This window comes from Moschus berezovskii, chromosome 20 (genome assembly GCF_049115385.1).
Source record: "Moschus berezovskii isolate FMDL1 chromosome 20, NW_MosBer_1.0, whole genome shotgun sequence".
NCBI lineage: Eukaryota > Metazoa > Chordata > Mammalia > Artiodactyla > Moschidae > Moschus > Moschus berezovskii.
The window spans coordinates 32451394-32466768 of NC_142479.1; the positions used below are offsets into that span (position 1 = coordinate 32451394).

General features: G+C 54.4%; 1 protein-coding gene across 10 annotated transcripts in view; it reads right to left on the reverse strand.

Moving 5' to 3' along the window:
• Positions 1 to 2250: 2250 nt before the first annotated feature.
• MYO18A (myosin XVIIIA) overlaps positions 2251 to 15375 on the reverse strand; it is a 101180-nt gene continuing 88055 nt past the window's right edge. For 5 of the 10 annotated variants that reach the window (XM_088828732.1, XM_088828731.1, XM_055402446.2 and 2 more), the window contains 4 exons: positions 14640 to 14684; positions 11107 to 11229; positions 8332 to 9623; positions 3495 to 3635 (listed from right to left, as the gene is read on the reverse strand). In XM_088828732.1, coding sequence (XP_088684858.1) covers positions 8336 to 9623; positions 11107 to 11229; positions 14640 to 14684 — 1456 coding nt within the window. In that variant the 3' untranslated portion in view covers positions 3495 to 3635; positions 8332 to 8335. Of the gene's footprint in view, positions 3636 to 8331; positions 9624 to 11106; positions 11230 to 14639; positions 14685 to 15375 lie in introns of all 10 variants that reach the window. The other 5 variants (XM_088828739.1, XM_088828737.1, XM_088828740.1 and 2 more) reach the window with 3 other exon arrangements.

Consider the following 15375-nt stretch of genomic DNA (forward strand, 5'->3'; position numbering starts at 1 on the left):
AGTCGGACATGACTGAAGTGACTTAGCAGCATTGGTGGGCAGGTTCTTTACCACTAGTGCCACCTGGGAAGCACAATCCTTTATTCAAGTACCAGCTCAAAATACCAGCTCCTTTTAGAAGCCTCCCAGTTCCTAACCCTCAGTGACTGTCTCCTCTTACAACATGCCCAAAGCTACGTCTTCGTCCTTTCATGTCTCATGTAATTATTTCTAAAGGGGTCTGCCCTAGCCCTAATCCATGAGTCCCTGGAGGACAAACACTGTTTTACTCCTCTCTGGATTCCGTTCCGTTCCGTCGCTCAGTCGTGTCCGACTCTTTCCGACCCCATGGACTGTAGCCTACCAGGCTTCTCTGTCCATGGGATTCTCCAGGAAAGAATACTGGAGTGGGTTACCGTTTCCTTCTCCAGGGGATCTTCCCGACCCAGGGATCGAACCCAGGTCTCCCGCATTGGAGGCAGACGCTTTAACCTCTGAGCCACCAGGGAAGCCCTTACTCCTCTCTACTCACCCAAAAGGAAAAGGAAAGTGAAGTCGCTCAGTCGTGTCCAACTTTGCCATCCCATGGACTGCAGCCTACCAGGCTCCTCTATCCATAGGATTTTCCAGGCAAGACTGCTGAAGTGGGCTCCCATTTCCTTCTCCAGGGGATCTTCCTGACCCAGGGATCGAACCCAGGTCTCCCGCATTGTGGGCAGTCACTTTACTGTACTCACCCAAAGCTTGTACATATTAGGAGGTGTGGTACATATTTTCTGTATCTAACTCCTCTACTAGAATATCCACTTCATGCAGGCAGGACCTCATCCTGCCCCAACATTTAGAACAGTGTCCAGACGACAGCCCGGCAGTGATGAAATATTTGACTGTTGAATGAATGAGCAGATGAATAATACATATTTTCTGACTTGAACAGATCCCTCTGCCCCAGGCCAGGCTATCAGAGGTTGATGCTGGGACTTTCTCTCAATATTTAATCAGAGGTCTGAGTCAGTGTGGGTGAGCAGAGTTGGGATCTTGCCTGTAGGTAGCAGTGACTTTTGTCACACTAGTTCCTTGGAAGAAAAAAATGCACCAAGCTAGCTGAAAGCAGGAGTAAAAGATGTGAATGACAGAACTGAACATGAAGAGTCAGCAGTTAAAAAAACAACCTGGTAACTTCACTTCTACTGCCTTCTGTATTCAACCTTCAGGGCAGTTTCTTTCATTCAAGATAGAGCCACATCACACTTCACTCCCGTTCATTTTGGGGATGACTTTTTCCCCCTTCCTTCCCTTTCTTGCCCCTTTCTAGATGCCTGACATCAGCAGTAGACCTGTCTGATATCCTTTCTTGCCTACTGTACAAACCAGGGGAGCCTAATTGACCAGCTGTAAATACTTTATGCATGCAGGGATTATAACTGGTCATATTACAAGAGGCAGAGGAGGAGAAGGGTCATTTGTTTCTTGCCCTTTTGCATGAGCTGCCTCTCAGCTGTCAGGGAGGGGACCAAATGTGAACTGAGACATGAAGGCAGAGATTGAGCAGGGTGGAGAAGCCAGCACACCCAGCCTATTCAAGTTGCCCTGTGGCCCATGGGATTGGAGGTCAGAAAGTCATCTTTGGGACTTCCCTGGTGGTCCAGTGGTTAAGAATCTGCCTGCCAATGCAGGGGACACAGTTCGATCCCTGGTCTGGAAAGAGTCCACATGCTGTGGGGGAACTAAGCCTGTGTGCCACCATGCTCCGAAACAACAGAAGCCACTGCAATGAGAAGCCTGAGCACCCCAACTGGAGAGTATCTAGCCGCCACTTGCCACAACTAGAGAAAGTCCACGCACAGCAAGGAAGACCCAGCACAACCAAAAATAAAAAAGTTAAAAAAAAATCTAATAAACGTTTGCATCCTTAAAAAGGAAGATAGGATTTCTGTAATTGGCAAGATTTAACAATCAGAGTAACCTCAACATTCCCAAGTGGAGGCCAGGGTAGGACAAGACCTGGATGGCTCTGCCAACCTGAATTACAATCCTCGGGCTTTTAAAACAGAAGGGAGGTTTATGTCTTTCTTGACCGGTTCTCTCACCCACTGCCTCTGCCTGCTCCAGATGACCTGCCAAAGCTCTCTGAGTGGCGCTGGTCTGACATGGCAGCGGGTCAGAGGCCAGGGTGACGCCCCCCGGTCCTCAGCAGCAGCCTTGCTCTGTTCCCATGTGCCGACCCTGGACTTTACTGAGCCTGAAGGAACAGGAAGGAAAACTGGCAGCGCCAGGAGAAAAAGGACGTTTATTTCCATACATCAGGTAAATGGGGAGGAGAGCACAGCCCAATGAGTACAAACCAATTGCAGGAGAGAAGAAGGGGACAGCAGATGGGAGCGGCACCAGGCACTGCCCTTGGGCCCCCAGGTCTGGAGGTATTGGTGGGATGATCTTTGCGGGGGTGGGGGGAGCTGGGACTGTCAGTCCCCATGTTGTTATGTCTGGGATAAGTGTGTGGGCGATTAGAAGAAGAAAAATGACTCAGGCTCAGGTCTCAGGGTGAGGACTTGCGGCTAATACATGTTAGTACTGACCAAAACCTCCATCTTCAGTTTTTCCAGTCACAAGCCCTCCACCCAAGGCCTTCCCTCTCAAGTTGAGCTTGTGATCCAGGCAACTAGGACTGAGGGGGAGGGAGGCAGTGCTTGGATAAGCCCCGAATTGGCGTAGGTGGAGCGGGTTTACTGTTAAATAGGTCATTGCACATTAACACACGGATGAGACGTAGAGGGGTGGGGGCTGGAAGTTCCTGCTGGTACGTCCACACCCCTGTCTGTGTAGGCTTGCTCAGCTTGACCCCAGAAGCACCTGAGAGTCCCTCCCGACTCGGACTCTTAAGAAGCTGGACCCAGGTCTGCTCACCAGTCTCTCCAGCGGCACAGAGAAAGGCCTGCTCTCTGAAGAGTAAAGATGAAGCTGAGATTCCTCTAGTTGTTCCTGGTGTGGGGAGGTGGGCCAGCTGCCGCGGCAGGCCCCCCTCCCACTCTCAGGGATACAGCTGCGATGGAGAGGTTGGGCATTAAATTAAAAAAAGGAAATAGACAGCAGGCACTGAGAAGAGAAAGCCCTCGCTCCAAGCCAAGGGGGAAGGAATTGCTGTTTCCTGCCCCAGACTCCACCCCATGGACCCAGCAACCCGAGAATGTCCCAGGAGGCAATCTGTCCACCGTCCCTGAGCGGGGCGCTGACATGGAGGTCAACCTGCTGGCTCCGTGCGGTGCCAAGCCACCTGCCACCCACGGTGGCCCAAGGCAGGAGCAGAAAGTTCTCTTTTCAGAATCGCTCTTCCCTCCACTCTTCCACGTGGAGATGTCAGATACCCACAGCCTGGGAAGCCCCCAGACCGAAGAGGGTCAGGGGTTTCCCATGCAGATCCGCAGTCGGATGGGGAGACCCAGGCCCCACGAGAGTGGCGCCCACAGCAGCAGGAGACGGTGGGTGGGAGGGTCCACACCACTCCCCTGGGCTATGCGTTGGTCTCTGTCTGCTTGGCCTCTGTGTCACTGTCACTCAGATAGTTGTGGGCGTATCGGGGCCTGGAGGTGCCATCGAGAAGGTCATGCTCATCATCTGAACGGTCAGGGGCAAGGGACTTCCAGTAGCTGGTGGGGCTGCAGGGAGAGAGAAATGAGGTCAGAGGAAGGACGCTCTTTACCTTCAGCACCAAGGCCTTTGGTCCAAAGGAGGCCCCCCCAACCTTGTCACAGCACTCCCCCAAAGCCACAAATTGAGAAATAGAAGTGAGATTCCCCAGTTTCCCCAGAAGATACTCAGAATAGTAAGAGGAAGGACATCTCTCTGATTCTGAGAACTTTCTACAACTCTGAAGAAAGTGATGCTGAAGAGCGGTGGGTCTCGAACTTGAACGTGCGTAAGAACTGGCTGCGGATCCCATGTTCTTTCCCCAAGAAGTTCTCATTTGCTAGCTCTTGGGTGAAACCCAGGAATTCTGCATTTTCAACTCCCTCTCTGGAAGATTCTGCTACAGGCAGTGCATGAATTGCATTGACCTGGAGACTGGAGATCTGGTGATTACAGGACTACAACCTATCTTAGTAAAGGTTACTCCCCAAAAGATTCCTTCCAAGGAGAGGCTTTCCCCATTGAATACTCCCAGATCATAACCCTGCCTCCTAATCAGATTTTTCTAAGGGTGGTGAGAATTTCTATCTTTGACCATGACACCGTCTACTCACAAGGAATTGAGACTGAGGATATAGGAGCTGGCAAGACCTCTGTTTCAGGGTGGCAAAGTCATCCCTGTCTTGGTACCACAATCCAACCCCATAGTTTTCATCAGGCCACTGGGAGCCTTGCATTGTCTCCCCAACCAAGGTATGAAGAAGCATTTCTCCCTGGATGGAGCAGATTCATGGTGTCCAGCATGGATGGGATCTCACTTCCACTTCTAGTCATCTTCCCTTTCTTATCTTTTCCAAAGCCTTAGAGCACCCTTCCCCTGACCCTCCCACCTTCGCTTCTGAACTGTAATTTCAGCACTGCTGGAGAAAATGCAGCCCACTGAGCCCAGGGTGGCTCCACCCCTACCAGTGCCCTGCGCTCAGTGGGCCCCTGCCCTGGGCTCCCAGGAACACAGCCCTACTTCCCGATCCTATAGAGCTTCTGCTAGGATAAACAGGAACCCTGTGATTTCAGTACCTCCCATTCTGATTTAAGGATTTGAGGAAGGCCCTTGTTTACTAAACCTTTCAGAGATCTTATATCTCTAAACCAAAACAGGAGGAAAGAGAAAACATTTTCTCCAAGAAAGAACCACATTCTCAGCTTTTCCAACTGTGGTGAGGAAAGGATTTGATCGCTGGGTATTTCCTGTATGTGAGACACTGTCCCAGGCAGGGTGGATGTGCTTATTCTTTACCACATAAAATGTCATGAGGAAGCTAGTTCACAGAGACAAGCAGCTTGCCCAAGGTCACACAGCCAGTATGTAAATCTGAACCTGGGACCTTAGGCCTCAGAGCCTCTTGAGGACTCCACCTTGTCATCAGACGGGTGACCTAAGGAGAAAACAAGACGAAACCTGCATTCTCCCCACTGGTCTGGGTGAGAGCCCGGGGTGTGTGTAAAGGTTGGTCTCTCTCTCTCTCTACCCCTGGGGAGAAGGAAGAGCCTGATAGAATACATGTTCAATTATGCAAAATGGTTCAGGAATGGGGCAGCCTGGTTAATAGTTATCGTATGTCTCATGAATGAATTACCATTTTTAAAGGAATCAGAATAGCACAAAACACATTTAATACAAACTAGACTGAACATAAATGAGTCTTACTTGGATGGGCCACAGGCACATAAGGACTCTGGGGTGTCTCAGGGACAAAATTATAAAGCTCAACGAGGACTGTGCAACATAGGAAAAATTGGGGTCATTTTAGCTTTTGGATTGTTTGAATTCTGAATCAGTGGGAGCCTGATTTTCTTTTTTTTGAGAACTTCTGGGCACCCAATGCTAAGGTCTGCTATTGGGCAAAGGAAGGAACTGGCTTTGTGGAAAGACAGTAGGGTTATTTTAAGGGCAAAGGAGGGGGTGAGGTAGATGCCAGGGCTGGGACCCAGATGAAAGTGGGATGCTCCCTTCCTTCCTCACACCTCTCCTCAGAGTGAAGCTGCAGCCCCCAGTTCCATATCCTGTGCCTGCCAGGCAGACACCTGGATGAATGACTGCTGGGTTTCAGCACCATTCCATCCAGATGCTGGCAGCAGCAGCAGAGGCAGCCGGGAGGGATACATGCCAGGCCCCTCTCTCCCCTGCTCCCACCTTGGATGCTCCTTAGCCAGTTTCCTTTGTGGCTTCTGCGGCCACAGCTGTGACCAACAGCCCCCTTCCCCAGGGCAAGAGTCAGGGCTGCAATTTGAACATCTTAACCAAATGGTTTCAAATGCTTTCCTTTCCACAAGCCAGTGTTTCCTGCTCCACGCTGTCACAAATGATTTGGTGCACAAGCTAATTCCCGCTGGGCGAGCCCAGGGTGGCGGTCCCCTCCCCCACCCTTTGCTGTGATGCTTTCCTGTTCTGAATTCTCAAAGGTCCCCATCACCAGGTGGAAAGCTAAGCCACTCAGCCCCTGCCCCAACTCGTCACAGTTTATTTGCCCAAAGCCAGTTCCCCCTGAGTCCAACTAGGTTCTCTCTCCCCGAGCCTTTCTCTTGCCAGCTCTGTATTAGTTGGTTAGCTTCTGGCTCAGTGCCCACTCTCCCTGCAGTGAATCCAACTCTTGTTGGATGTGGTGGTGTGTAGGGTTTCAGGACTAGGTGGACAAAAAGGGCTGTGCTGGTGGCTGAAGGAAGAAACAGGTTGTATGTGTGTTTGTTCTTGCTGGGGCAATGGTGACGACGGACTGAGTCACTGGGGTCTGCAGTCCACCAGCTGCTGGGCACTGTGGGATGACCTGGCTAGGCCCGTGTCTCCCTCTCCAGGTATTAGGGCAGTGCTCAGAAGGGCCTGACCCCCTCTGCTTCCCAAACCTCCCCTCACAGCCCATCAGCTGACTTCCTGAGCTGGGGCAGTAGGGCATTCAGCAGGGCGGTTCAGTGGAAAGCTGCGATGGTCACAATATCATTACCCCTGCCTTTTCTCACTGCGGTGCTAACAGCAGCTCCCTAGAACAACTGAGATGCTTCCTGCTCCTCCCAGAGCATCCTGCAACCATCTGGCACATGCGGGAAGCCACAGAGCAGGTCTAAGTCCAAGGGCTTGGTACTGGAGCAACTCAGGGCCCACAGAATCTGAGTTAGCCGTGAGCCTTGTCTGGGTTCAGGTTCCACCTCCCCCATGCTGTCTCCCCAAACCCATCCCATCACCATCTCCAAGCAGCTGCAAGTAACATTCGCTTTCATAGGCTCCGTTCCTTAAAACGAAACTGGTCCCTTTTGGTAGAAACCAGCCCAAGTCAGTGTGCTTGCTCAGCAGCTCCACTGCATAAGAGGCCCACAAGCATGCAACATGTATGTGTTAGTTCATGCATCAAGGAAACACTGCCCGTGCCCCAGGGGCGCTGCGCTCTAAGGTCATACCTCCTGGGAAGCAACAAGCTTGCCCTGGGAGGGTACCATGCCAAAAACAGCTTCACATAACCAGGGTGATCCAAATGTCACCACCCACCAGGGAGAGTGGCAACAATGGTATTCCAATGAGTCAGTCTTTGCCTTTTTTCCGAGGTGGGGGTGTGGGCATAAAGGGTCTAACAGCTTGATCTTCCTTCCCACAGGGAGAAGGCTGGGAGAGGCAGCAGAACCAGGAGGGGGCTGTCACTCAACAGCTGCTAATTCCTATTCATTAAAACTTTACAAGATGAGCTAAGACGAGGTGACGCCCATGTGTGGGCTTCAGGTGGGAGGGGTGGGGAGAGAGTCAGGCATCTCCAGGTCTGCTGCAGGGTGTGGTGCTGTGGGTGCTGTAAGCCTTGCACTCTGAGCCTGGAGATCCATGCCAGAGGGGAAGATGACATTGCAGGGCAGAGGGAGAGCTGAACAAAAGCTCCCATAATTGCTGATGGCCACTGATGCACCAACTCACACCTGGGGGTCCAGCCCTTTCCCAGGCCCAGCCCTTCAGGACTGTGGGCAAAAGTTCTGCATGTATGCTGCTAGGCCCATACAGTAAATATTATGCTCATGTGCCCTGCCTTAGGTCCTATAGAAGAGTGGTTAAGGGTGAGCTGAAGAGACTTCATTCAAATCCTGGCAACATCACTTTTCAGCTCTGTAACCTTGCAAATGCTGGGAAAGGTTGGGGGCGGGAGGAGAAGGGGACGACAGAGAATGAGATGGCTGGATGGCATCACCGACTCCGTGGACATGAGTTTGAGTGAACTCTGGGAGTTGGTGATGGACAGGGAGGCCTGGCGTGCTGTGATTCATGGGGTCGCGGAGAGTCGGACACGACTGAGCTACTGAACTGAACCTTGGCAAATGACTTAACACGCCTACACCTCACCTTATTTTCCTAGAAAATGGGTTGGTGATCAGATCTTTGTTTTGGGGTTAGTGTGAGGATTAAGTGAATAAAATACCGCAAGTATATTAGGGGGGTGGTCCCTGGCCCAGGGTAAGGGCTTGCTAAGTGGGAGTTGTGACTTGATGTCACCAGCGAGTTCGTCATTGGGCTCAGAACGACTGACCAGCTCAGCCAGCCTCCGCTCTCTGAGGGAGCTAGGAAGCTCTCTGAGGCCAGGCTCGCTGGAGAGGAACGCAGGAGGGGCCCGAGTGGTGGCGGGTGGGCCGGGAGCAAGTTAGTTCACACCGAGTGGCACACGCCATGCTCTGCACTCCGTGCCGGGTGCCACCTACTGCACTAGTCGCTCTCGGGCCGGTACAGGTACCGCATCATCAGGCTGTCCACCTCCTTCTTGCGCTTCTTCTCCTCCTTCCGGGACTGCCGGCGCCCCTGCCCGGCCTCCTCGTCCTCCGCAGCCGGGCCCTTCTTCACGCTCGAGCGACTGTGGCCCGAGACGGTAGAGCCGCTGGACGAGGAGGAGGAAGAGGAGGAGGAGGACTCCGACTCCGTTCTCTTCCTTCTCGATTTGGACTTCTTCTTGCTCTTCCGAGAGCGCCCCTTCTTCCGCCGCCTGTGCTCCGAGGAATCTTCGGAGCTGGAGCTGGAGCTGGAGCTACTCCTCCTCTTGCTCCGGCTCTTCCGGCTGCCGCGGGACCGAGACACGTCTGCGGCCGAGGCGGAGCGGCGGATGCTGGTGGCTCGCTCCGGAGGGTCCAGCCGGGCGCTGCGGGTGCTCTGGATGCTCTTCCGGTCATCCTCCTCAGAGTCCGGCCCCAGGCTGCTCCGGTGGAACGGGGCGGGTTTGTAGCTCAGGACCTCGTTGATGGCGGCCTCCAGGTCTGGATCCAGGTAGGAGCGGCGGCTGGCCGGGCGGACGCTGGAGCCCAGAGGCTCCTCCTGGGTGGAGGAGGCGGAGGTGCGAGGCCGGGGTGGCACCGACAGACTGCGGGCCAGAGACGACGGGTGGCTGTACTGCGAGTGCGCCTCGCTCAAGGCCACGCTGGCTCCATCGTCCCAGTCGTCCAGGCAGCTTCGGCCCAGGGACAGGCGGGAATCGGGGCTCTCGCGGCCGAGGAGCGAGGCCCGGCCCAAGGAAGGGCTGAGGGTCACCGACAGGCTGTCGAGCCGGGAGGTGCTGCGGCGGGAACTGGGGGAGCCCGACAGCGAGAAGCTCAAGGAGGAGCGCACCCCGTCCTCGCTGCCGGAGCCGCGCCGCGTGGCCGAGGAGGCCCGGCTGACCGGCGCTGAGACGGCCGAGGCCCGGTCCAAGTCTGAGCCCCAGCGCTTCTCCAGCCGGCTCGTGCGGCCCCCGACGCCGCCGGGGAGGACCGCGCCGCCCTCGTCCGGCTCCTCGGACTTCCTGCCCGAGCCCGGCTCATCCTTGGGGCCCCCGCGGGCCTTCCGGGGGGGCCTCTCCGGGGAGGCCGGCCGCTCGCTCAGGGTGGTGAAGAGCGAATCCTCGTCCCCGGTGCCCCCGATGGAGTCCTTCAGGGTGAGCCGCTTTCGGTAGCTCAGCGAGCTGAGCACCGAGGCTGGCCTCTCCTCCACCCCCTTGCCCTCCTTCCCCGCGGTGCTGAGGGCGGTTCTGGCATGGATAGATTCGGGGGCAGCAGAGAGAGAGAATGAGAGAGAGAGAGACAGGCATTAAACCCAGAGAATAAAGACACCGGGGGAGGGAGGAGGAGGAGGAGGAGGAAGGCGGAGAGCTCGGCAGCGGCTCTGGCAAAGTGGCGGTGAGCACGTCGGAGGAAATGAAGCAAAATAATTTGCGTCAGTGAAAATAGCTTCACGGAGAATGTCATGTAAATTAGACTATTGTTCTATTTCATCACTTTTCCCCCTCTAAAACGTTTAGTTCAATTTATTTCATTGTCAACTACCTGGAGCCTGGTGCCACGCTGCGGTGAACGGCAGTGGGGCGGGGAAGGCAGCATTTTCTGCAATAACAAAATGTTGTTTGGCCAAATACATTAAACCAATTAGAGGGGGGCTGGCTGGGTGCTTGTGGTGAGGGGCTGGGCTTGGCAAGGGGCCTCAGGGGCGTTAGAGAAGGAATTGTGGTTGTGGCTTAGTTGCTAAGTCGTGTCCCCACACTCCCTGCCACCCCCTGTACTGTAGCCCGCCAGGCTCCTCTGTCCATGGGATTTCCCAGGTAACAATACTGGAGTGGGTTGCCATTTCCTTCTCCAGGGGATCTTCCCGACCCAGGGATCGAACCCGCGTCTCCTGCATTGGAAGGTGGATTCTTTACCACTGAGCCACCTGGGAAGCCCTTGAGGGAAGAGAGGGATTACTCCTTCTACCCAGCACAGCAGCTGTCTCTCGGAGGGGGTGGAACAGTGTGTCCTAGGGGATCAGGATTAGTCATCAGAGAAGTGGTGGCAGGAGGGGTAGGAGCAGGGGACCCACGCTGGCCAAGAGGAGAGGGATGGGAATCGGAGTCCCAGATGGGAATCGGAGTCCCAGATTTCTGGGGTAGCTGCCTGTGCCATCAGAAGACTGTGACTGGCCTGGACAACAGGGGAGCCAGTTTCTGCAGTGGATGGGTGTTAGCAGAAGGCATAGTGGAGGCCAAGTGAAAAAACCAGAGGAAGAAGAGAACAGGCAGAGAATGAAGTGTGTCTGTAGCTGTGATGGGGAGTCAAGGGGAACCGAGGCTTCTTCTGCTACTATTCCTACCAAGACCTCAAAGGTCTAAAGCTGGCCCTGTCCAGGGCTGTGGGATCCAGAGTCCCCCTGTGCCCTGTTTCAGTCTTGATTCCAAGGACTCAAACCATCAGGCAGCTCGATCAACATCTGTTGCATGAATGAGTTGGGATGAAGTTAAACCCCCACCAAACCAAAGCCCTGAGCCTGGTAAAGTAAAACATTCCTTAGGCAAAATAATGGTGATGCAGACCCTGAGTAAGAAGAAACCTGGCCTCCTGTGCATATCCTCTGTTCCTAGGCCCCTCCAGGCAAGAAAGAGATGCAGGTGGCATGAGGCACACCCTTTGGGATCAAGGCACTGCTCATCCATCCCTGGGGCACGACGTGGCCTTTGCTCTCAGTGAAGGCCACGTGCTTACCTGGAACTCTTCAAGCTGCCGTCGTCAGAAGCTGCCTTGGAAGGCCCCTTGTTTTTAGACAGCCATGACTTGACACCGTCGACCCGGTCCTCCAGCTCCGAGTCCACGTCTGAGTCCCCCTCACTGTGGGATGAGGAGCAGAAAGGTAGGCAAGGCTGGGAGGAGGTGATGACCCACGGTCCAGGAGGGAGCAGTAAGTGGCAGCAGGTTTGTCTCAGCGGGGGGTGGGATGCAGGGTGGCATGCACATCAGTGAGTCAGAACAAGAGAGGTTAGACGAGAGCACACCTTTCACAAGGATCCTGCCCCACTCAGCAGGCCACACCGTGTGACAGCCACCAAGAAGACCCTGGGGCACATGGAGGCACCCCCACCCCACTTTCTGGGACAAGCTGCTCTCCAGCCGACCGAGAACAGCAGGGAAACTGTCCATTCGTCAATTTTAGCTAAACGGCTCTTGGTTAAAAAGCGGAGTCGGGGGCCCTTCACCTCCTCCCTGAGGCCTGTTCTGCTGTTCTTGTCTGCCTGTTCCCCCAAATGTGGCTTTGGCTACTCTCACTTTCCATGACTTTACTGCAAGAGGGGGGTTGGTGGCGATGGGATGGAGAAGGGCTTTATTCTGACTTAAGTGAACTTGAACCTGGAGTCTCCTGGGCTGATGGCAGTGCCAACCTGGCCACTACAGACCATACCCCAGATCCATCCTGAAGCTCCCCTTGACCTTTAAGAAACAGAGAAAGGACAGGGTGGGGGCAGCAGCATTTTCCAAGGGGCTGGTCACAGCTTCAAGATTCAAGCTGTACCAGGAAATTGCGGGGGAGGGGACACCCACAAGTCCCAGGTAAAGGCTCTGTCTCTCCTAGTTCCTCTTCCTCCCTCAGGAAGCCTGTGGCTCTTGCTCCCCAAAGGCTTTTACTGGCCAAGCTAACCTGAGCCCTCTCGATAGCCCACAGGAGTCAAATTCTGATGCTGAAATCATGGAGATTTCTTCACAAAGCAGCAAGGGCTTGGAGACAGCTTCTGAGTGAGAATGCTTCTAGAATTCTGCAAAATGTCTGCTCACCATGTTCCCTGCTATGGATATGCTAGGATTTCTCCTTGATATAAATTTCCTTTCATCTGTGTCAACAGGAGCAGCCCCGTTCCTGAATTATGTTCTTGAATAAATAGTCACACAGGCATGTACACACACACGCAAAGAAAAGAAACCACACCACCAGACACTGTTCTGGGGACTGTGAGACAGCAGGACTCGTGGGGAGGGGAATAAAGAGGCGTATTTTATGGGCTTCCGTCAAATACAGAATTATAACAAAGACGAGGCTGGCTGATGCCCTGGGTAAACAGGAGTTTAGTAGACAACCCCGAAACCGTTAATGCAAGCCCTGTGCCCGTCCGAGCCCGGCAGATTTACTGTGGTGCACGGGCCCCATGGAACGCCAATACCTCCTGATTTATACACCCGTGCAAAAAACCTCCTTCTCCAGCTTCAGAGCCTGTAATTTATCACTGCCGTTCATAACCATATTGATTGCCTTTAGAAAGGAGGTGCTGTATGCATCGCAAAATCTATGTCTACATGTTAAAAGCGTTTCTGTATAAATCTCCCTTAATACTGTGCTGTTTACTGCTTTCATTAAGGTTATGGCAATAACAACTGTATCTCTAAGTAAATCGAAACATTATTTTTCGCCCGCCTTAGCACGCGCGCTCAATAACTTGGAGCTGGGGCCCAGAGCTGCCGAGGGAAAGACCCACACCACCCCTCTACGGTCAGCAGGAACCGGGCTAGGACTGCAGACCCCCGTGTGCCTGCCTGAGTGCACACTGGTGTGTGTGCACACGCATGTGTGCAGTAGTTTAGAATGTGATCTGAAATGCGCATTTTATCAGGCCTCGAAGCTCCCACAGCCCAAGGATGGCAGGGCTGGAACACACAGGGGACAGACAGTTACGGGCCCAGAATATGAATTTGCCTCCTTACATTCAGAGCAGCGAATGAGTTGAGAAGCTGGCCTGCCTGCCCTTGCCTTCTCTTTAGTTTCAAGCCTATAGAGGATGTTTGGCTTCTTTTCCTTAAATAATCAGGCCCGTAAACAAACTCCAGGGCCAGGCCTGCTCAGGGGGCAGTTGAAATTTTAAATGGTCGGAATTAAACCTCGCGTCAAATACAATTTATGTCCAGGCTCATGTGCTATTAGTTAACTGGGAGCCGAATCGCAGGGGAACAAACAAACGGAGACAGAACGGCGGGGGATATTAATTGTGTGTGACAACCGGGCTCCAGCGGCCCTCTATCACTGTTACACACTATTACATTTATCATTAGCTCTCACGGAGTCCTTTGCGCTGCCGCCAGCCCATCCTGGCCAGAGGAGGAGGCCTGCCAGCAACAGAGATGGGAGGGGTGGAAACCCAAGGCCGCCCTGGAATAACAACCTCCAAAGACCAGCCCTGTTGAATCTGACGGAGGATCACTTCGATCTAATCCTCCTGAAGGCACAAGCATCTGCACCTGCTGTTCGGCTGACACCCAGAAAGAAGGAAACGGAAAGTAGGTGGGGCTACTGGGCTCCCCCCACCTGACTGACAGCTCCAGCACCAATGCCTGGGGCCTCCTCCTGCCTGAGGAGCCCATGGTGAGGGCAGGTACAGTAAACACAGCTGCCTGTGTTCCCTCCCCCTGCCACGCAGAGCCTGCCATGCCATCATCCACCGCCGCTTGCTTTCTCCCAACAACTGTTAGAGGCCCCTCTCCTTCTACCCCATCTACCAAAAGTAGGGGGCTGCTGCTGCTAAGTCACTTCAGTCGTGTCCGACTCTGTGTGACCCCATAGACGGAAGCCCACTAGGCTCCCCCATCCCTGGGATTCTCCATGCAAGAACACTGGAGTGGTTTGCCATTTCCTTCTCCAATGTGTGAAAGTGAAGTCGCTCAGTCGTGTCCGACCCTTAGCGACCCCACAGACTGCAGCCTACCAGGCTCCTCCATCCATGGGATTTTCTAGGCAATAGTACTGGAGTGGCTTGCCATTGCCTTCTCCGAAAGTAGGGGGCGGACCTTTCAAAATGAAACATACCCACTTCTTTCAGGCAGGTCAGGCTCCAAAGGAGCCACGGATGGGGAGAAATCCAACCCAGATCTTCTCCCCCAGAGAAAGAGGCCGGAAAGTGGCCTTGGTTTCTGAGGGAGGCGAGGCCAAAACCCAGGAAGGCAGACCATGGGGACCCCGCACTGAGGCACAGCTCTCCTTTCTGATGGAGCCCCCATCCTCCGACCAAGGATCTGGGGGCTAGAAGCCTCCCAAGCAGAGCACCCTCATGGCCTGCCCTCTGCCTCCGATGCAGGCCCTGGCCTGCTGCCCTGCCTCCCCCAGGACAGAGTCAGCCCAGTTAGCGTGAGAGACTAGCTCGAGGAGGAGTGGAGGTCACTGTGTGTCCACATGCGACATGCAGCACAGCGAGAGCCCGGGGTTAGGGGTGGTTAGACACCACGCGAGGAGAGGCAGAGAGCGCGTGCGCTCCAGTCCTCACGGTTTATTCTTTCTTTTCTGATACTTTGTCACCATGTCCTGCAAACTGGAAACAGAAAGAAAGGGGTGGGCAAGGGGGCCAAAAGAACACAAAAAAGTCAACAGGCAAACCAGGGCGGACCCTTCAGCCAAGGACCCCCTCCTTCTTCAGCAAAACAAGACTCTGGTTGGCTGAGACCAGGAGGTAGAACAGTGCTGTACTCAGAGGGAGGCTGCCCAGGGTACCATTTCCCTGCCCCAAAGAAGCAGGCTCCCTGGACAGCCCAGGAGCAGGATGGAGCCCCAGCCTTCACGCGGGCCGGGGTGTCTGCCCAGGGCAGCCTTAGGAGCTTCTCCAGGGCCTGACTCACCCCTACCGCTGGTCTGCCTGCCTCGTGACTGCCTCCTCAGCCTAAGACCACAAATCTCTCTCCTAAACCTTTCCCCGGGTGGGTTTTATGAGAGAAAATCTCTGGCACAGTAACAAGGCACCACAGCCCTAAATCTCTGCTCTCCCCAGAGTGGGGCAGGCGCCGTCAGAAATGCAGCTAAACGGGGGAATAACTCATCTTGAACAGGCAGAGCTGGAGAGCCAGGTCCTGGGAGGCCCAGGGAGGGGTATGGGGAGGGCTTCTCATGCGAGCCCCACCTGTCCAGCCCTCAGCCACCGCCGGATGGGGGTCCGTGCTGGGGTCTGGCAGTGAGGGGAGGGTGGGCAGGCAGCTCAGTGGTGGGGAGACCCAGGTCACAGCTGTTCT